The 22175-nt window shown below is 47.1% G+C and overlaps 2 protein-coding genes across 3 annotated transcripts in view; both read left to right on the top strand.

The window, feature by feature from the left end:
* Positions 1 to 3128, top strand: part of Ranbp10 (RAN binding protein 10) — a 41374-nt gene extending 38246 nt beyond the window's left edge. The window contains exons 9-14 of one of the 2 annotated variants that reach the window (XM_048355307.1): positions 51 to 199; positions 391 to 595; positions 1327 to 1448; positions 1915 to 2060; positions 2326 to 2437; positions 2806 to 3128. In XM_048355307.1, coding sequence (XP_048211264.1) covers positions 51 to 199; positions 391 to 595; positions 1327 to 1448; positions 1915 to 2060; positions 2326 to 2437; positions 2806 to 2936 — 865 coding nt within the window. In that variant the 3' untranslated portion in view covers positions 2937 to 3128. The remainder of the gene's footprint in view (positions 1 to 50; positions 200 to 390; positions 596 to 1326; positions 1449 to 1914; positions 2061 to 2325; positions 2438 to 2805) is intronic. The other variant, XR_007212291.1, reaches the window with a different exon arrangement.
* Positions 3129 to 10849: 7721 nt separating this feature from the next.
* Positions 10850 to 22175, top strand: part of Gfod2 (glucose-fructose oxidoreductase domain containing 2) — a 29192-nt gene continuing 17866 nt past the window's right edge. The window contains exon 1 of the mRNA XM_048355311.1: positions 10850 to 11015. The gene's annotated coding sequence lies outside the window, so the exon portion shown is untranslated. The remainder of the gene's footprint in view (positions 11016 to 22175) is intronic.

Here is a 22175-nt window from a genome sequence, read left to right on the forward strand (position 1 = left end):
CCTGCAGCCCGGGCCAGGCCCAGAGCTTCGCTGCTCTGCTCACTCCACAGGTGCCGACAATTTGTGGAGATGGTGAATGGCACTGACAGTGAGGTCCGCAGCTTGAGCTCCCGAAGCCCCAAGTCCCAAGACAGCTATCCTGGCTCCCCCAGCCTCAGCCCCCGACATGGCCCCAGTAGTTCCCACATGCACAACACAGGTCAGCCACTCTCCAGAGGGCTCTGGGAAGAGCTGGTGTGGTGAAGAATGGCCACCCTACATGCCCTTCCCTACACTGGGCTCAAGGCTGGCTGCTGGATTGGGGGGAAGGGAAAGGGCCTACTGTGGCAACCCCTGGGTCCTGCTTGATGGCAGGCTGCCCCTCCTCCTCTGACCATCCCCGGCTTCTAGGAGCAGACAGTCCCAGCTGCAGCAATGGCGTCGCATCCACCAAGAGCAAACAGAACCACAGTAAATACCCCGCACCCAGCTCCTCCTCCTCGTCCTCGTCCTCCTCGTCCTCCTCCTCCCCGTCCTCCGTCAATTACTCCGAGTCCAACTCAACAGACTCTACCAAGTCCCAGCCCCACAGCAGTACCAGTAACCAGGAGACCAGGTGCCTGTCTTGCTATGCTCCTTCCACTCTGCTTCTGCTCTGCACCTGCTGGGCCCGCTACAGTCTGCCCTTCGAGTGCTGTCCCCTGCACTTCATCTCCACCTCTATCATAGGTCTATGCCTAAAGTGCTAGCGGTGGCTTCAAGACTTAGCCACCCATTTTCTTGGTCCTAGCTTTCTTTGGAGGTGCTGACCCCGTTTGACTGAGTGTGGTTTCCTCTATGGGGACTTGTCTTCCAAGGAGGCTGGCCCTGCTAGGGTATTTTATGAAGGAGCTCTTATAGGATCTGGCTCCTGAGCAGCCAGGTGGCAGATGGGGGGTCTGAGCTTCAAACTACAGCTCTAGAGGCTTTGTGTAGGTTCTCTCTGCATGTTCTAAGTTTGGCTCTCAACCAAGGCCATGGAGATGCCCAAGAGGCCCATGGAGCTCAGTCATTAGGCATGGCAGGGATATGTCGAAGAGACATGTCAGCTCAGAGGAGAACCAGGAAGAGAAAAATTGCAGGGGCAACTCTAGGACAAGAATGGGAACTAGGTGACAAGCCTCTGGAGATAGATATAGTAGGTGCCAAGTCCCTTGGAGCCTAGGAAGCTTGGTCTGTTCTTTCATGCTCCTGGCAGCCCCTGTTTATTCGCAGCCACTACAGCTAAAGACTAAATGGAGGCCCAGCCAGGCTCTTCCAACCACATCCCCTCGACCGATTCCCAATTTTCACTTCATTCCTTCGCAGTGACAGCGAAATGGAGATGGAAGCAGAACATTATCCCAATGGCATGCTGGAAACCATGTCCACACGCATTGTCAATGGTGCCTACAAACATGAGGACCTGCAGACAGATGAGTCTAGCATGGGTAAGTAAGGGCTGTGGCCAGCGTGACTCACCTGGTGGTCCCTGAGAGGGCAGTACACAGTGCCCTGGAGGGGTTGGGATGGAAGCCTTAAGCAGCTTTAGAAGCTCCAGTCAGACTAGGTCCACTACTTTCTTAGCCATAAATGGACGTGTTCCTGAGGTGTTTCTGAGGTGGCTTCAAAGGTGTAGGAAGGCTCAGGCCGGCTGCCAAGAGACCAGAACCCCTATATTTGAGGCTGGAGAGAATTTGATGAGCACTGTGCCTCTGTGCAGGGTGAGAAGAGGGCAGCTTCCCAGTCCTGTCTGACCTCTAGACTGAGTGCGAGGTAGACTTGAACGCACCTGCGCTCTGGCTGCTCCACTTGCTCTCTGAGCCCTTGACTGCCAGAAGCTACAGCTTCTTGGGGTCTTCCTGACTGTCTCTCCTCGTTCCTCCTAATGTGTTCTCTGCTGGCCTCTGGGTACAGATGATGGACATCCACGACGGCAGCTCTGCGGGGGCAACCAGGCTGCCACAGAAAGGATCATCCTGTTTGGCCGTGAGTTGCAAGCACTGAGTGAGCAGCTGGGCCGCGAGTATGGCAAGAATGTGGCCCACACAGAAATGTTACAGGTATAGAAGGAGTCAGGTCCTCACTTGATTCTGGGGACCCGATGGCTCTGGAGTATCCAGAGGCAGCAGCAGTAGGGCAGTGTGGGCTCTAGTCAGGTCTTTAGTAGAAAGTGGGTGTCTGTGGTCTAGAGAGGGTGCAACCCTGCTCAAGCCTGTAGCCAGGTATGTTGATCTCTCCCTGGGCATCATATTCTGTATCCTTTCTGGAGGCATGGAGTAGGTTTAGTATGTGCCACAGTACTCACAAGAGTGCTTTGTTCCTTAGGATGCCTTCAGCCTACTGGCATACTCAGACCCCTGGAGCTGTCCAGTTGGCCAGCAGCTTGACCCTATCCAGAGAGAACCTGTATGTGCTGCTCTCAACAGCGCCATTTTAGGTGAGTACATCTAACCAGAGTAGACACTGACACATGAGTGTCTAGGAGGCCCCTCCTTGCTCTCCTTGTGAAGGATAGTGAGATTGGCCCAGACCATGTCTGATGACATGGCCTTACAAGATTTCTGGGTTTCTAGACAGAACCTAAATCCTGATTTTCTTCCCAACTGAGTTGGCTGCTAGATTATGATCATGAGTCCAGCCTACTTGTCTAGAGAAAGCCAAGGTCCTCAGGGTGCTGTCAGGTTCAGAGCCATGGCCTGGTGGCTGGGATACTTATAAGGATTCTGTCTATTTACATGTAAGGAACTTTGACCTAGCTTCAAACTCTAATTAGGGCAGTAACTGGCCCCTGTATCTCCTCCACAGAGTCTCAGAACCTGCCAAAGCAGCCTCCTCTGATGCTTGCCCTGGGCCAGGCATCTGAATGTCTACGGCTCATGGCCAGAGCAGGCCTGGGATCTTGCTCCTTTGCCAGAGTTGATGACTACTTGCACTAGCTGACCGACCATACTGGCTGGCCCCACCTGACCCTCCTTCGGCTCCCGGGCTGGAGCAGCCCTGCCCTCCATATGCACCTGGCACAGGGACCTGGAAGCCATGGAAAGAGTCCATTCCTCCCGCCTGGCCTGCCTGCCCAACCTCCCTCTTTCTTTTCCTTCCTTCCTTCCTTCCTTCCTTCCTTCCTTCCTTCCTTCCTTCCTTCCTTCCTTCCTTCCTTCCTTCCTTCCTTCCTTCTTCCTTCCTTCCTTCCTTCCTTCCTTCCTTCCTTCCTTCCTTCCTTCCTTCCTTCCTTCCTTCCTTCCTTCCTTCCTTCCTCTCTCCTTTCCTCCCTTCCTTCTCTCCTTCTCTTCCTCCCTCCCTCTTTTCCTTAATCTCTCTCTCCTTTATGTGCAGAGGCCTGTGACACAGTATTGGCTGGTTACTCATGTAGCGCCTTCTCTTTTAAAGGAGCTTTTATGTTGAGGAGGGGTTGGGTTTTTTAATATTTTTTCCTCCTGACTGAGCCACCAGTGTTTATCTCGGGAGAGTTTGTGCTGAGCTGGTTTCTGCTAATTTAGTGATAAAGCCTATCCAGGTTGGTGATAGCTTATTATTTTCATAAGTAAAAAAAGCAAAAAAATTGAGATTATATATATAAATATATATATTAAAAAAAAAGAGACACAGTATTTATCGTAGCATTAGTGGTCCAGCACCTCTTGGGTGAGGCTGTCCAGACACTATGTGTTTTTATTTGAGTCCAACTCATTAAAAAAATATCATCTCTGTCACCTCAGCAAAGTGATTCATTTGAGGCTCCCTCTTTGTTGAGCTACAGGCCCAGCTGCCACACAGAGACACTGCATAGACATTTGGGGAGGGGATCAGGGGACTTGGTAGGCAGGGTCAGGCTAAGTTGCTTTGCAGTATCTCAAGAGATTGGATATCCCTAAGTATGGGTGTCCCTAGGCCCCTGAGAGTTGGACAGAGAGCTGCAGGGCCAGGAGTCCAAAGAAGTGCTGAACTGGTCGAGGGCCATACAGCTAAGCAAGGAAGCAGAAGGTCCTTGGCTAGCACACTGTCTACCACTCTATCTACCCTGCCTCTCACTGCCTGCCTCATCCCTCTTTTCTTCTCAATGCCCTGCCTTTACTTGTTATTAAGGTGGCCAAATAATTCATTTATTCTCAATTGATTGATTGCCTGGAAACTACCTGCCTTCAGACTGCGAGCTGCTTTGTGCCCAGCTGCCGGGAGGAACACCATTCCCAGGAGAGAGGCCCTTGAGGCCAGGGACTGCTTTCTTCCTGCTTGGGTCTAACAGTCACTGCATAGCTCTGATGGGATTGATGATGGTACCTCGTGGAAGCAGCTTCTTGGGCTGCTGGGTCCCTGGAGTGGATGGAACTCTTCACTGTGCACCAGGTTTTCTGCAGCTGTGCCAGGCTGCTGTTTGCAGATTGGCCCCAGCCATTGTAGGGAAGAGGAAGGGACCTCCATGAACTGTACCAATGTCTTACTAGTTGTTTCAGATGATCCTTTACAGCTGTTGAGCAAAAGTTCTGCTACCACTGGAAGGACTGGGATGCTACCAGGACATAGGTGGGCCATCTGTGGAGAAGAGGGGCTATCCAGGAGGAGAAACAAGAAGAGGCCTACACAGAGGAGCACCCAGAGGGGCTGGGATTACCATACTTGCTTCACAGTGTGGACGACAGTCCACAAGTAATTCTCTAATGATTAGGGTCAGCCATATAAAGCCAGAAGCTGAACTTACAATCCCCGGACCTGGGCTGGTTGAGCATCTGCTCTGTAAGTGGACATGGGAGTGACTGGTAAGGCCTAAGATACTCCCTCCCTACCAAGCCCACAGCTGGACAAAAACCCAACAATTGAGGTGAATCAGCTGCTGGTGAGGGGCCAGGACTCTGGAAGAGATCTTCCAGAATTTTGTATTAGAAGATCATCCTATAGGCTACTTCTTTTTCTTAGTCCTTGCCAGGGGTCCATCTGGCAGTCCATAGACCATGAGCCATCAGGAGATACCGTCCTGTCTGTAAAGGAAATTCATTATGGAAAAGCAGAGCTCCAGTCTCAGAGATTGGAAATATCAGGCTGTTAAAATGGTTAGCCTGGGGGACTGGAGGCATGGCTCACATGTCCTGTGTTTAAATGCCAGTACTACCCACACCCACCCCACAAAGTAATCAGCCTAGCTAGGTGCTGACGGCTCACACCTGTAATCCTAGCTACTCAGGAGGCTAAGATCTGAGGATCAAGATTCAAAGCCAACCCAGGCAGGAAAGTCCATGAAACTTATCTCCCAATGAATCCTTCCCCCTCCACCCCAAAAAAGCCCAAAGTGGAGGTATGGCTCAAGTGGTAATGCTAGCCTTGAGCAAAAAAAGCTCAGGAACAGCACCCAGGTCTTGAGTTCAAGCTCCAAGACAGCTCTCCTTCCCCCTCCTCCCCCCAGCCAGCCAGCCTAGCAGGATTGAGAGCTAAACCCAGAGGCATTTGCAGCTGCAGGAGTTTAGAGAACATCTCCAATAGTCTCTTACAAGTAAGAGATCCAGGAGAGTAAGTGACTTGGTCAAAGTCACACAGCAAATTAGTGGCTATATACAGCAAAATAAGGACTAACCTTAACTTATTCCTAGTCTTGAGGCAAAACAATGAGCCCTGTAAAGGAGTCAAATTGGCATGGCTTCCACTTCCAGTGGTGCCTGGTACTGGTACCTTCATGAGTGTGTCAGGGATGGGGATAGATGCCTGGACTTGAGTTGTGGAGTGGCTAAGAGAGGGCCCAGAAGGGCTCGGGATAGCTGTGTGCTGCATAGCATTGGGTCTCCTGCCTGGCTGGCACTCAGTACCCATGCCACCTTCCCATTTTCTGTGCCTTATCTCACTGTTTCAGCTGAATTCAAGTTGTTTACTCTGTTCCTCTCTGGAGGGGCTCTCTGTCCCAGTTGGATAGCTCACCTTTGGGACATAAGCCTTTGCCCCCACAAGCCATGGAGAGGTCAAAACCAAGCTGCTTGAGCTGGCTGTCTTTGCTGATAGTCCAGGCCCACCTGTCGGTAGAAGAGTCCCTTATGCACACCCAGACCTATCAGCCTGCTTCCAGGATCCTTGAATGGGGAAAGCACCTGGGAACAGCCCTGGTGAAAGGCTGGACCTGATTTATGGGGGCAGGAGGAAGACCTGGCACTGTTGGGTTGTCCAGCCTTGGGGGTACAGCCTCCCCTATTTACCTTGCCCATGGCACCAGATAGTTGTTCTTTGTAGAGCAGAAACTGGTAGGCCACTCAAAGTCAAAACTTCCTATCCCTACCCACATGGATCTGAGGCTGTGAGCAGGCCATCAGAACAGGGATACTACACATAAAGAAGTGGGGCCTACCTAGCCACCCAGCACCTTTCCAGCCCTTAAGCAAGCACAAAGAAGTTGAAACAGAGGACTGATGGAGCTGAAAGTTCCTTTGGTTGCTCACAACTCAGGTATGCACATAGTGTGGCAGCTGGACACCAGAACCCTACTTGACCGCCAGTTACCTGGACCAATGGCCAGATGGTGGTTTCTGGCTGCCCAAGTACCCCCCACCCCCCTTGCAAAAGGTTTTCCTCCATTATTAACTACAGCTGAAACAGACATCCTTCACATTGTGCACACTGGTTCTGCCTTTGTCCTCGCTAGTTGGTATCTGGCATTAGCATGAAACTTATGGGTTTGGGAGGGTCGAGAGAATTCTAACACAAAACATCCTATTAAAATTATACTTGAGATGAGAAAAACTCCTGTTGTATTTTGACAGAATTATTTTTATTAAAATACACATCCATGAGCAGTCATGACTCTCTTGCCTCTGTTTCAACCCTTCTTGGGGGTTGGTGTGCTTTGTGTGACACATCCTGTCCCCAGAGAAATTAGGCTCTAAACCTGCCTCCTGAGTGCCCAGGCCCAGGTGCCTCTTAAGGATTGTTGAATCTTCGTGCTTGCAAGAGCCCAAAGAGGATAGGCACCACAGCTGTAATTCTGTCCCATGAAACAGCTTTCATATTAGACAAGGAAAACAGCAAATTCAGCCTCAGAAAGGTAAGCCACAGAATTTCCTGGAAAAGTAAGATTTTTCAGAATGTAGTTATTTTTCAGTGTCCACAGGGAAATGGTGTGTGTGTATGTGTGTGCACGTGCACACCACTCCTGGGATTTAAACTCAGGACCCTGAGCATTGTCCCTGAGCTTCTTTGCTCAAGCAAGGCTACCACTGTACCACTTAAACCACAGCTCCAGACCAGCTATTTACCATTTACTAACTAGGTGACCATTAAAAGTTAACCTCTCCGTTGGAGATGTAGCTCAGTGCTAAAGTACTAGACCCTGATTTCAATCATTAGCACTAAAGGAAAAAGAAAGACCTCTCAGTTTGCTTCCCAGCCTTACAATGTAGCTAATTTATCTATCTTGTGGAGGCAAAGGACATACATTGAGAAGTACTTGGAATTTAGGAACACTGTGAGCACTCTTCCTTCATGAGAATGTTTTCAGGTATGATTAGTCTAATTCTGCCTCTCCTGGCAAGGATTTAGCCAGGCACTGATGGCTCACACCTATAATCTTGGCTACTTGGGAGGCTGAGATCTGAAGATCATGGTTCAAAGCCAGCCCAGTCAGGAAAAGTCTGTGAGACACTTATCTCCAATTAACCACCAGAATGGGCTGGGAATGTGGCCTAGTGGTGTGGAGTGCTTGCCTAGCAGGCATGAAGCCCTGGGTTCGATTCCTCAGCACCACACACAGAAAATGCCAGAAGTAGTGCTGTGGCTGAAGTGGTAGAGTGCTAGCCTTGAGCACAAAGAAGCCAGGGACAGTGCTCAGGCCCTGAGTTCAAGCCCCATGACCATCTGACCAGAAAAGAAAAAAAAGCAACAGCAATTAACCACCAGAAAACCAGAAGTGAGTGCTGTGGCTCAAAGTGGTAGAGCATTGGCCTTGAGCAAAAAGCTCAGGGACAGTACCCAGACCCTTAGTTCAAGCCCCATGACAAAAAAAAAAAAAAAAGTTTTGTGCATAGGAGAGAAAGTCGATCCGGCTAGTGTCTACCCAGAAGTGGGAATAGAACCAGAGTGGAGGCAAACTAGGTAAGATGCTACTACTATAGCAGGCCCCAAATAATAAGGCAAGTTAAGTACTTAAGAAAAACATGTTGGGGCTGGGAATATGACCTAGTGGTAGAGTGTGTGCCTTGCATACATGAAGCCTGGGTTCGATTTCGTCAGCACCACATATACGAAAAAGCCAGAAGTGGATCAAGTGGTAGAGCAAAAAGAAGCCAGGGACAGTGCTCAAGCCCTCACTTCAAGTCCCAGGACTGACAAAAAAAAAGAATGGGGGCTTGGGGATATAGCCTAGTGGCAAGAGTGCTTGCCTCGTATACATGAGTCCCTGGGTTCAATTCCCCAGCACCACATACACAGAAAACGGCCAGAAGTGGCGCTGTGGCTCAAGTGGCAGAGTGCTAGCCTTGAGCAAAAAGCCAGGGACAGTGCTCAGGCCCTGAGTCCAAGCCCCAGGACTGGCAAAAAAAAAAAAAAAAAAAGAATAGAAGAAGCATGCATCATGGTACACACTTGGCATCCCAGATATAAGGGGAAACTTAAATGAATCACAGTCCAAGTGAGCACCTGGGCAACAGACAAGATCCTATCTTAGAATAACCAGTGCAAAAAAGGGCTGAAAGCATGGTTCACGTGCCTGCAAGTTGATGCCGTGCGCTCAAGCAAAACTTACTCAACAACATAAAAGACCAGCTGTAATAAAACAAACATGTTGGCTCAAGGTATGTGACTTACTACTGAGAGAGGGGGGAGAGGAGACAAGGCAAACTGGCTTTGGTTGGAGTGACAGGGTGGATGATGCCACAAAATAATACAGACAAGAAAGAAGCAGGTAGTGGCTAAAAGTTACTGGGGTAGAGATGTTTGCTGAAGGACAGCACATAGGATCATATCTCAAAGAGACCTGTAAGTTGGGAAAACAGTCTTGAGTGTTTATAATAAACATCACTAGCTATTTGAAAGCTCTGAGCATTCTGTGTTGATATGTTACTTGAGATTGATTTTTTCTAAACAGAATGTTTCACGTAGTAGCATCTTACAGATCTATCTTTTTCCCCAGTGCTGGGAATTGAACCCAGGACCTTACACATACTAGTGTTTTACCATTGATCTGTAACTCACTCTACCCTCTACAAATCTCTTGGGAGCTAGTGTAAAGAGTAAGGTATAAGATTAGCAAAAGTCCTGAAATAGGCTCACTTCCTCCAGACTAGTGGAATAATTTTGCTTTTGACCCTACCAAGGGACATTGGGCAATTGTAAGCTATTCTTAGTAATTATAGCTGAGGTTGGGGTTGCTGCTGGCATTTCAAGGCCAGTAATGATGCTAAATATCCCATAGTGTTTTCCCTACCCATGCCCAAGAAAGGATGATCAGATCCCAAATGTCAATATGGATGCTGCTGAGAAGTCCTGATTTGGAAGTGTTGACAATGACTAAAAATAATTAAACACAGGCACACTGACTCTGCCTCCTTTTTTTGTCTGGCATTCTCCCTCTGGGGCAGAAAGCAGGTATATAAAGCCCCACATAAAAAGGGAGGTTAGACTTTGCTGATTTTGTATATTTAGTAGTTTCAAGAGTGTTCCTCTGGGGAAAGGGGGAAGGTGTGGGGTTCAGGGTGAATAAGGTTGAATCATTGTATTTACCCCTAAGACAAAAGAACAATGCACCCAGTTGAATTTATTCCAGGAAGTGGGGAGGGAGGAGTTGTAGAGGGGTAGTTTTGATGGGGTACATTGTATGCATATATGGAACCATCACAACAACCTCCCTTATATATACTAATATATGCTAGTAAAAGTGGAAAAAATAAGCAAAGGAAAAATTCTAAGATGCTCAAAGCAGGTGCTGTCTTGCAGCTGGTTAGCAGGTGATAGGCATAACTGCCTCAGGTGAGCTGGCATGTTGTGGTCATCACAAGCTGCTGTGGAATGATAGCTGAGAGGCCCTCCTGTTGAAGAGGGGTGGGAGACTATGGGTCACTCCTCAGACAAGCAGGGGCAGAGACTTTCCAGGCAGAAGTAACCTCCAGTTACAGTTCCTACAGAGCCCGTTTCACAGGAAGACCTAAGCTAGCAGTGTGCTGAGCCCAAGGGTTGCTTATGAAATACATTTACTTGGGAGAACACAGGGGACTGGAGGTCAGTTTTAGAAAACTGACATTTAAGGAACAATCAAATAACGTACAGGTGAAGAGTTGTCCCTATAGTCACCAAATCAGGACACCAAACCAGGACCTGGCCTTTTACAAAGATAGGTTGTTGCCTAAACAAGACCTTTGTGGGTTTGTTTTTGTTTCTTGTCGGCCTTGGGGCTTGAACTCAGGGCCTGGGCGTTGTCCCTGAGCTCTTACAGCTCAAGCCTAGAGCTCTAGCCAAGAAGCCACAGCACCACTACCAGTTTCCTGGCAAATAGAGTCTCACGTCCTTTCCTGCCGGGGCTGGCTTTGAACCACGATCGAGCCTCAGATCTCTGCCTCCTGAGGAGCTGGGATTACAGGCGTGGGCCACTGGCGCCGCCCGGCTAAGAAGAGCGCTCTTCATTACAGGAAAATTAAAGTCGACCACAGTTCTCAAGGGCCCTTCTCAGCCTTGACGCCAATTGGTGAGCCAAGGCTAGACGCTGAGCCCACTACCACCTCCATCGCGGGAAACCAAGGACCCGGACCTGGCCCCCCGCCTACCTTAAGCCCCGCCCCCAGCGAGGGAGCATGCGCAGCTCCTAGCGCTGGCCCCGCCCCGCGCGGGTCCGCCCCCCTCACAGAGCATGCGCTGTCCCCCGGCCGTCCCGCCCCTCCCTTCTAGAGCCCTCTGTTCCTTAGAAACCGGTCGGCGTGTTCCCGGTGTCAGCGCGCTAAAATCCGGCGCCCGCGCATCCCCAGCAGCCTCCTTGTAGACGGACGGGTGGCGTCCGAGACCTGTCGGGAGCCCATGGTGTCCAGGGCGGCGCTGGACGGGCGATGCCGGCGTGCCAGGTGAGAGGCGGCCCGCCGCGGCGGGCGAGGGTGACGGAGGGCTTGGCGCGGCCGCGAGCGGGCGCCGGCCGGGCCTCCGCCGGTGCCCGAGGCCGGAGGCTGGAAGGGGCCTGTGCTCCCTTGCCAGCGCGCGCTGCGAGTACGGGGGTCGCCCGGGAGTGGTGCTCCCCGGCCCAGTAGACGCAGTGCGTCTGCGTGTGGAGCTGGGGATGCGGGAGGTCCTCGAACGTCACCCCACCGGGTCCGCAGGAAGGTGCGGAAACCTCGGCGCCGCCGCCCCGGGCCCGGCGGACCCTCCTACCTGTGCGGGGATGGGCCCTTTGTGAGTGAGGATCGGGGCGGTGGGAACTGCAGACAAAGGGCTCGTGGGGCTGCTGGCCCATCCTCTTTCAGAACGAGATAGGACTTTCAGAGGGCAAATACGTGTTTAAGGAACAGGTGTGAAGGTGACAAGTTGAAGAAGGGACCATCCCAGAGGGGTTAGGTTGCCCCTGCCAGTCCCCAGTGCCCTTTGGGCCACGTCGCCAATGGCCCTGGCCTACCTCTAAAGCGCAAGAAAAAAAGCAGATGGATTTATGGAGACAAAAGGTGAAGTAAAGTATTCCTATCCAGGTCTTGTCACATTAGCATGGTGAGGGAAGAGAAGATGGGGACTTGAGAGTTTGTGAATGGTAGTGTGAAAAGTATGTTCCAGACTGGAACAGAATCTATAAAATGGGACAGGGATTGTAAAGTTAAAAACTACATAGGATCGACAGCAAGAAATTGAGAAACCATTGTATTTGTATTCATTGTTCTCATAGTGTCATGCTTAGGGTATGACTAGATATGGCCTTGTGATCTATGGTGTATTAAGGCCTCCAAAGGAAGACTCTTTTGGGTATGATCCTTTGGGTGAAGAGAACAGCTATGTGTGTATGCATATGCGCACACACACACACACACACACACACACACACACACACACACACAGGCTGGTCCTGAAGCTTGAACTCAGGACCCTGGGCACTGTCCCCTAGCTTTATCTCACAAGGCTGGTAGATCCACTACTTTATGATCGACCACTCTGGCTTTTTGGTGGTTAATTGGAGATAAGAGTTGCACAGACTTTCCTGTCCAGGCAGTCTTTGAACCTCAAGCCTCAGCTTCCTGAGTAGCTAGGATTATAGGCATGAACCACAGACTTTAATATTTTAATTAGCACATATCAGTTGGACAAGGTGAGGTTCTGTGGTGACATCTTCACACATGTATACAATGTATCCCAAGCATGCCAGATTCCTTTTGAGAAGTTACATCAGAGAACAAAAAGGGCTTCAGGATGTTCATTTTACAGACAACCTAAAAAAAAATTTACTGCTTGTGAACTTAGACAGTCTGTCTGGGCCAAGAGATGAAAATTTTTACCAAGTAGTTCTCTTTGGAAAGCGCCCATTTTACAAATGAAGATAGTTGTAAGATGTTCTTTTACTGCCTGATTGTCCCACTGTTTCCACGCAATAATCGATTTTAGCTTAATCTATTATTTACTGTTTGCAAAGAAAATTCCAGCTGGAGCCTGGGAATGTGGCTCAATGGTAGAATGCTTGCCTAGCATGCATGAAGCCCTGGGTTTGATTCCTCAGTACCGCATAAACTTAGAAAAGGCCAGAAGTGGTGCTGTGGCTCAAGTGGTAGAGTGCTAGCCTTGAGCATAAAGAGGCTCAGAGACAGTGCTCAGGCCCAGAGAGTTCAAGCCCCAGGACTGGCAAAAGCAAAACAAAACAAAACAAAAGACCCATCAGTAGTGAGAAAATAAAGCTTACACCTCAAACAAAGGCTTAAAATTTTGCAATCTGTGGGAAATAAATGGGATTTTTTTTTTCTTCAAAAAAGGGAGTCCCTAATTCTAAGGACTGAAGTCATGACTCAGTGATAAGAGTGCTTGACTAGAAATGTGAGACCTTGGGTTCAAACACCAATACCACAGAAATAATTGTTTTTAAAGAGTTCCTGATTCTAATGATCAAAGTCAATTTGTTGGTAGCTTGATTGCATTTGTGTGTGTGTGCGCGTGCACCAGCACTATGGCTTGAGCTTAGGACCTCTTGCTTGGCTTTTTTTGCTCAAGGATGGCCCTCTACTACTTGTCACACCACCCTTACTTACTTTTTTTTTTCTGGGTAATTGGAAATATAGAGTCTCTTGGATTTATCTGGGCTGGCTTTGAACTTTGATCCTCAGATCTCAGCTTCTTGAATAGCTAGGATTACAAGCTACTGTTGTTGGTAGCTTTATAAAACTAATGTTCAATGAGTATTTGCAGCCTATCTTCTTCATCAGAGTAATAGGAAGCTATATTAAAAAAATGTTAAGGGGCTGGGAATGTGGCTTAGTGGTAGAGTGCTTGGCCTAGCATTCATGAAGCCCTGGGTTCAATTCCTCAGCACCACATAAACAGAAAAAGCCGGAAGTGATGCATGGCTCAAATGGTAGAGTGCTAGCCTTGAGCAAAAAGAAGCCAGGGACGGTGCTCAGGCCCTGAGTCCAAGCCCCAGGACTGGCCAAAAAACAAAAACAAAAAACCTTTATAAGTAGTACGTCAATAAAGCCATAAAAAATGGTTAATAGGTTAAATCAAGTTTATGAAAGCTTAGATTGATAAATCTGTCATACTGTAACAATGGATATAGTGACTTTTCTGATAAATGTGGAATTATTTTATGTAGATACTTTGAGATATATTGAAGCATTATCAGAAACTGTGTAATCTATGGGGAGAACCAATACTGTCAATCAAATTCTGTCAGGAAGGCTTAATGATCTAAACCACTATTGCTTTAGTATTGGGCCAGGTGGAAGTAAGATCAAGCTGCCAAAATCAGAGTAAAGTAGGAGCAGTCACCCTCTGCTGCACTAGATAGGAAGGGAGAGCACATTTTGAAAGTCAACTCAAGTACTTCCCAGAGTCAACTGGTGGAAAATGTGCTGTTCAAATATGGCTGCAGGGTACCTAATAGATTTGGGTACTTTTTCAAGCTCTACAATCAGAAAGACACTTGTTTTCAGAGAAGAGTAGACTCATGACAATGAAACCTTTGACCAATAATAACTTAGCATCCACTCCATTGGGGAGCAACTAAGAGCAGTTATCAAGTCTGCCCTGCAATAAAGTAATCAACAGTGTTTGGCAGGCTAACCCATGAGTAGAGTTTATCACCTTAACCAGTAAATGCTAACAGGATCTCCTTTCACTGAACTGATTTTCTAGTTTGACTAGAAAGTGGAATGAAGTGAGCATGCAGTATCATCTGATGTAAGAAGTTGAGATACAGGGCTGAATGTTGCTTAGCAGTAGAGTGCTTGCCTGGCACACATGAAGCCCTGGGTTCGATTCCTCAGTACCACATAAACAGAAAAGGTCAGAAGTAGTGCTGTGGCTCAAGTGGTAGGTGCTGGCCTTGAGCAAAAAAGAAGCTCAGGAACAGTGCCTAGGCCCTGAGTTCAAGCCCCAGGACCGGCAAAAAAAAAAAAAAAAAAAAAAAGAAGTTGAGATACAGAGGTTGGTGTTTAGAAAACACTAAGACATAGAAAAAATGCCTTTCTGCTGCTTGAAGAGTCACTCAAGGAAATTTCCAGTAGGAGTCTGATATTAAGGTAGATACACAATTGGGATTAAAAAGCGTTTATAGGAAAAAAAAAATTGGAGAGTTTGGCTTTTTTCCCCCCAGTCCTGGGGCTTGAACTTGGGGCCTGAGCACTGTCCCTGGCTTCTTTTTGCTCAAGGCTAGCACTCTACCTCTTGAGTGAAGGTGCCACTTCCAGTTTTTTCTGTTCATGTGGTGCTGAGGAATCGAGCCCAGGGCTTCATGCATGCTAGGCAAGCACTCTACTGCTAAGCCACATTCCCAGCCCAGTTTGGCATTTTTGAGAACTGGTATGCAGTATAATAAAGAGGTATTACTTCTCTTGTATTCAAAAGTAGCGAGTTTGTATTAAACATAAAAGGCAAAACCTAAGGGCTAGGATGACAGAATGTTTAGTATGTAAGGACCTAGGTTCAGTCCCCAGCATAAAAACAAAAACAAAAAACAAAAAAACAGTCTTCCTTGTAGAGGAAGGGAAGTCTCACCCCCCAGGTGATAGGTGTACCTGAATCCCTGGAGATTGGGGTGGACACTTGGCCTATAGGTTACTGAACCTGTCAGTCCAGTGCCTGAGACTGGGAGCTTCCTGTGACCCTGACACCTGACCTGACCTTATTTAGGTCAGCTTATTTAGGGACCAGCTCAGGCACCATTATGCCATGCCACATGTCTTCATGTTCACATTTTGTTTCTAGTCTCCTGGCTTGTCTCTGGTCACCATGTTGTCCCAAATCAACTCTCCATTGGAGCTGAATTTTTTTTGGTATTGTTTTTGTTCTATCTTTCCTCTGGCCTGTTTCCTAACAGTGTTAAGTGTATTTGCAGGCTGCAGCAGGCCTTTGTAACAATCAACTGCCTGAAGGCTGCTAGCATTCTAATAAAGACTCCAAGATTCGATCCTTAAAAAAAACAACAACAATGGGGCTGGGAATATGGCTTAGTGGTAAAGTGTTTGCCTTGCATACATGAAGCCCTGGGTTCAATTCCTCAGCATCACATAGATAGAAAAAGCCAGAAGTGGCACTGTGGCTCAAGTGGTAGAGTGCTAGCCTTGAGCAAAAAAGAAGCTCAGGGACAGTGCCCAGGCCCTGAGTTCAAGCCCCAGGACTGGCAAAAATAAAAAATTCTTTTGGGAGTCTAAAGGCCAAAAATCACTCGAGATTTCAGCGATACGTTTTTTTCTTTGTTTGTTTTGGGGGTTTGTTTGTATGTTTGTCTGTTTTGTTCTTTTGGTCTGTCATGGGGCTTCAACTCGGTCTGGGCACTGGCCCTGAGCTCTTCAGCTCAAGGCTAGCACTCTACCACTTGAGCCACATGGTGCCACTTCCAGTTATCTGGTGGTTAATTGGAGATAAGAGTCTCATGGACTTTTCTGCCTGGGCTGGCTTTGAACTGCAATCCTCAGGTCTCAGCCTCCTGAATAGCTAGGATTACAGGCATGAGCCACCAGCGCCTGGCTAGATAAAAGTGGAAATGAAAGATTCTGGAAATAAGTCTTCAAGTCACAAAAGTTAAAATAAGAGATACTGTTGTGTGGTGGCTCAGGCCTATAATCATAGCTATTTAAGAGGCAGAAATTGAGAGGGTCACAGTTCAAAGGCATCCCATGCAAAACAGAAAGCAAAGTTCCCCAACAAAGAAAGCTGGACATGGTGGCATATACCTGTCATCCCATTGGCTCAGGAGGTGCAAAATAGGAGGATTGTAGTCCAGGCCAGCCTGGGCAATAAAAGCGAGATCCTACTTGAAAGATAAAGCATAAAGGGCTGGGGGTATGGCTCTAGTAGTAGATAGAGCTGCTGCCTAACAAGTGCAGTGTTGTGAGTTTAATCTTCCCATTATAAGAGATACTGTGAAAAACAAAGCAGAAAAACTTCCTTATACTTCTAACTCATAAATTGGACATAAAACCATTCAGAAATATAACCACTGAAATGCCATCTCATCAAACCAAGATAAAGAAAATGACAACATTTCTATCTCCTGATGAAAAACACTTAGAAAATAAATATGAAGGGGCTGGGAATATGGCCTAGTGTCAAGAGTGCTTGCCTTGTATACTTGAGGCCCTGGGTTCAATTCCCCAGCACCACATATACAGGAAATGGCCAGAAGTGGCGCTGTGGCTCAAGTGGCAGAGTGCTAGCCTTGAGCAAAAAAGAAGCCAGGGACAGTGCTCAGGCCCTGAGTTCACGGCTTAGGACTGGCCAAAAAAAAAAAAAGAAAAGAAATATGAAATATACTCATAGAGTTTCTGCTCTTATAGAATTGCAAGTAGTGCCTTTGTTCTTAAAGTAACCAGTGATAAAATACTCTTTGGGATTCAGGAAAGCCTCAGTATCCTCTCCCTGTCAACTCTCAAAGCTATGTACAAAAGCTACTTCTGTTACGTTTTCCTGTCTTTTACAATGAGATTTGAGATAGAGCCTAATGGGGACTGAATACTGAGTGCATGCTTCCTTTGTGGTATAATAACTGTTGTGATAACTTTCTCCCAAACTGTCAGCTTCTTCCATAATGTCTTGCTTTGTCTCCCTCCTCCCCCTTTGTGCTGTCTTGGGGCTTGAATTCAGGGCCTGAGCACTGTCCCTGGGGTTATTTTTTGTTTGTTTCTGTTTTTGTTTTTGTTTTTCAGTCCTGGGGCTTGAACTCTGGGCCTGGGCACTGGCCCTGAGCTCTTTCAGCTCAACAGTAGCTATCTACCACTTGTGCCACAGCACCAGTTCCAGTTCCTGCCCGGGCTGGCGTTGAGCTGAGATCCTCAGATCTCAGCCCCTTGAGTAGCAAGAATTATAGGCATGAGCCACCGGCGCCCATCTCTCCCTCTCTCTCAATGGCAGTACTGGTGTTTGAACTCAGAACCTCACACTTGTCTTGAGCCAGCTTGAGCCACGCCTCTTGTTCAACTTTGTTGTTACTTGGTTTGGAGATGGCCAGGCAAAAAGCAAGATCCTATCTGAAAAAAAAAAAACACCCTAAAGCAAGAGTGGTTGGAGGTGTAGCTCAAGTGGTAGAGTACTTGCCTCACATGTATGAGGCATTGGGTTTGATCCCTAAGATCCAGAGAGAAAGAGAGACAGACCAGACAGACAGACAGACAAAGAGGAAAGAAAGATTGGTGTGTAGATAGGGAAAATGATGGCAGGGACCAGGCAATCTGTATTCCTATCTCAAGTGTCAGTGAACCAAACAGTAATGGACTTACCTAGGTAATTTATCTGTGTATAAATTCATTATACAGATACTGTTTTCTAAGACTACTATTTTCTTTGGGCTTGTTGGAAGGTTTTGACCCTTTCTATGGTGCTTTATAGCCTTTCGTTCTTCCCTTCCTCCCCTCCCTGCCTTCCTTCCTTCCTCTCTCTGCTAGGGATCTATCCCAGGGCTTCATGTATACTAGGCAGGTGCTGTACCATTAAACTGCATGCCAGGTCCTCTTTGGTACTTCTTGGTGGACAGCATCCCAAGCAGTGTTGTTCCATGTGGTTAGTGGTTTCTGAAGCCTGGTGGTGGCTCATGCTAGGAAATGGAACGATCTCTGAGAGGCCGCTCAGGGGGAGGCTCTGGGAGCTGGGGACATGGTATATTGTTCTGCCAGGCATCCTCTGATTGTCAGGGAGAAGGGGGATGGGAGAGAGATCAGCTATACTTCCTTTTGCCTTTAGCCTTTTGCATTCATATTCCTGTGTCAAGAGTACAGGAAGATAGAACTTGTATTTTGGAACAGTGAGGGAAATTATTAAATATAGCATTCCTTATCTAATGTTACTTTCAAAATAAATATTTAAATGGCTACCTTGATTTTTCTAGCCCAATCCTGGCTTAAACCCTGGGCTTACTTTTAGTCATTGTATTTATTCTTTCAAAATTATTTTGTTTGTCCTTCAGTGTTTAATATCCTTGATAGATTAATATTGCCATTTAAAGAACATTTAAATGCATTTCTTTCCAAATTATATAGGAATGTTACCAAAATAGCTTGAAGTATGAATTTTCAGGGATTTATCTACTTGATACTACAGAAAATGCAGTCTTGATCCTAAAAGAGCCTAGAGTCTTAAGAAGGAGGCGAACATCACTTAAAAAAATTACAGGGGGGCTGGGGATATAGCCTAGTGGCAAGAGTGCCTGCCTCAGATACATGAGGCCCTAGGTTCGATTCCCCAGCACCACATATACAGAAAACGGCCAGAAGCGGTGCTGTGGCTCAAGTGGCAGAGTGCTAGCCTTGAGCGGGAAGAAGCCAGGGACAGTGCTCAGGCCCTGAGTCCAAGGCCCAGGACTGGCCAAAAAAAAAAAAAAAAAAAAAAATTACAGGGGGCTGGGAATGTGGCTTAGTGGTAGAGTGCTTAGCATGCATGAAGCCCTGGGTTCAATTCCTCAGCACCACAGAACAAGCTGGAAGTGGTGTTGTGGCTCAAGTGGTAGCCTTGAGCAAAAGGAAGCCAGGGAAGTACTCAGGCCCTGATTTCAAGCCCCAGTACTGGCTAAAAAAAACCCAAAAAAATTATAGAAAATTTGAAAACTCTTAAATGCATGGCTATTTTCTAGTAGGCACATCCTGTATTTTGTAGCTGACCCCTTTGCAGACTAACAAAGAAAAAACTGGAGCAGTGTGGCCACATCTGTCCTAAGATTAGATTATTTTACATTCCATACCTGCTAGAAGATGGATAAATGGCATCTGATCATAGTCATCACCTAGCTGGTTAGATTTCTGCAACTTGACATTTCTAGTCATTGGAAAACTGCTTAATCTTTCCAGTAACCAAGACACAGAGTTAGGGAGTTAAGAGAACTCCTTAATTGCTGTGTTCCTGGGTCTCTAGGAATATTCTAGAGAAGAAAGGCAGAAGGGTGACCCAAAGTGCCTTTTGCTGCAATAGAAAGAACAGAACACTGAGGTGAAAAATAGAAAGGAAATATTTAGTCAATTAAATTTGACCATTGAAGAACACTAATCAGCTAGGCTTGGTGTCTCAGGCCGGTAATCTAGCTACTTAGGCAGCAGAGATCAGGAAGATCAAGGTTCAAGGCCAAGTCGAGTAAAATGTTGGCAAAACTCCATCTCCACAGACTGGCATGGTGTCACACACCTGTCATCTACACAGCAGGTTTATAAGCTGCCCTGAGCAAGAAAAGTGAGGTCCTCCCTGAAAAATAAAGTGTTGGGAATGTTTACATGGAGGTCGTGGTATAGTTGCTTACAGGAAGAGTAGGACTGAAGATGGAATTCTCAGATTGCTATCATTCTGGCACTCATTATCACAATATCAGAAATATGCGTAATTGTCAGTGTGTCCTTTGTAGTCTAGGCTGGCCTCCATCTCAAAATCCTCCTGTCTTAAGACTCACTCTCAAGTGCCAAGATTTCAGCCCTGTGCCACTTTGCTCAGCTCATTACTTCCTTATGTTACAAAACAATAAATACCAGTGAAGCATGATGACAAATTCCTGTAATTTGAGCCCTTGGGAAGCAGAAGTAAGAGGATCATGAATCAGAGGCCAGCTTGGGCTACATGGTAAGTTCAAGGCCATCCTGGACTATGCAGCCCAACTCTGTCTCAGAAAAAAACAAAACCAGTTACCTGAGTTGTGGAATTGTACTCTCTGTATATCACCTCTATAATAACAATAAAGCAAGTGAATTAAAAATTACAAGAACAACAGTAAAAACTATGAAGATGAAGATGTAATGTAACAGTCTATTTGACCTACTCTTCTCAGCAGAAGCTTTTTTTTATTTTATTTTTATTTTTTTTTAAATTTATTTTTTATTTTTGCCCAGTCCTGGGGCCTGGACTCAGGGCCTGAGCACTGTCCCTGGCTTCTTTTTGCTCGAGGCTAGCACTCTGCCACTTGAGCCACAGCGCCACTTCTGGCCATTTTTTGTATATGTGGTGCTGGGGAATTGAACCCAGGGCCTCATGTATAAGAGGCAAGCAACTCTTGCCACTAGGCCATATCCCCAGCCCCAGCAGAAGCTTTTTAAACCTAATAATGGTCCAGAAACTTCTGTGAATGTTAAATTTACTTCTCCTTTATGACCCAGGGTAGCTGACCTTTTTGTACCTTGGGTAGTTATGCTTCATAGGAGAGGTCATCGGGCCTGTCACTTCTGTCTTTCCTGGGGTATATGTGGAGGCGGGTGGAATGGGGACCTGGTGCCTGTGCTCTGATTCCTTGGTGCCTGTCTGCTTGTCAGCTCATGGAGCTGGAATAGCAGGCACTTCTTTCCTTTGTCCTGCTTCTGTTTTTGCTCACAGAAGGCAGAAATATGTGACTCCGTCAAGGATTCCGTGTACACTTCTAACCAAAACTAAACTTTCTTTTCATAGAGCCTTTGAAATCTCAAAAGCCAGGCCCCAAAGCCTGTTACCATTTCATAATTCTAATTTGTAAAACTCAACACTTTTTTTTTTCTTGAGTACTGGGGCTTGAACTCGTGGCTTTGCTAAGCAGGCGCTCTACCACCTGAGCCGAGTTCCTAGCCCCACCTCCCAACAGGAATATACATGCAGGTGAAGTGCCACTCTCACCTCCCTCAGAAAGCAGAAGCCTGGGCTGGGGATATGGCCTAGTGGCAAGAGTGCTTGCCTCGTATACGTGAGGCCCTGGGTTCAATTCCCCAGCACCACATATACAGAAAACGGCCAGAAGTGGCGCTGTGGCTCAAGTGGCAGAGTGCTAGCCTTGAGCAAAAAGAAGCCAGGGACAGTGCTCAGGCCCTGAGTCCAAGCCCCAGGACTGGGGGAAAAAAAAAAAAAAAGAAAGCAGAAGCCTATCTGAAAACATGAAATGTTACCATTTCATGGTCTAAAGTGCAAGTTGGTTCGTGGGAGTTATGACTGTACTGTATGCCATCCCTTGGCCTAGAACTTGCCGTTCAGAACTGTGAAGCTGTGCCTGCCCCTGGTTTGGTCTCTGATAATGAGGTATGGTTGTCTTTGTCCTTTGGGTCCAGTTCTGTTATTTAGGTGATGTTAGCCTGTCTGCCACCTAGGCTAAACTTTGTCGTATTAAAAGAGCCAGAAGCAAGGCTGGGGGACAGCCAGACTCACCTTCCTTCCTAACTCATTCTTGGTGTGTAACTGTTGCTAAAGGCCACATGGAAAGTGTCCCTGCTTCTTTCCCAACTAGCTTCTGGGTTTGCAAAATAAAAAGTTAACCTTTATGTTGTTTCTTTTCATCTCCTCCCTCCTTTTTTTTTTTAACTAGAGCTTGAACGCAGGGTCTGTAAATGCTAAACACAAGTCCTACTACTGAGGTCTACTCCAGACCTTATATTTTTTTATCTCTTATGTCATGCTCAGGAATTATGCTGTGGTGTTACAGGTCACTTTGTAACTGGATGCTAGCTCATGGTGATCCTGCCTTAGGGCGATGTTCTGATGCTCTGCATATTATGTTCCTTGGGTAAGTTATAGTCTAGAAAGTGATTGATTGATTGATTGATTGATTGCCAGTCCTGGGCTTGGACTCAGGCCCTGAACACTGTCCCTGGCTGCTTTTTGCTCAAGCCTAGCACTCTACC

This window comes from Perognathus longimembris, chromosome 10, assembly GCF_023159225.1.
Source record: "Perognathus longimembris pacificus isolate PPM17 chromosome 10, ASM2315922v1, whole genome shotgun sequence".
NCBI classification, from domain to species: Eukaryota; Metazoa; Chordata; class Mammalia; order Rodentia; family Heteromyidae; genus Perognathus; species Perognathus longimembris.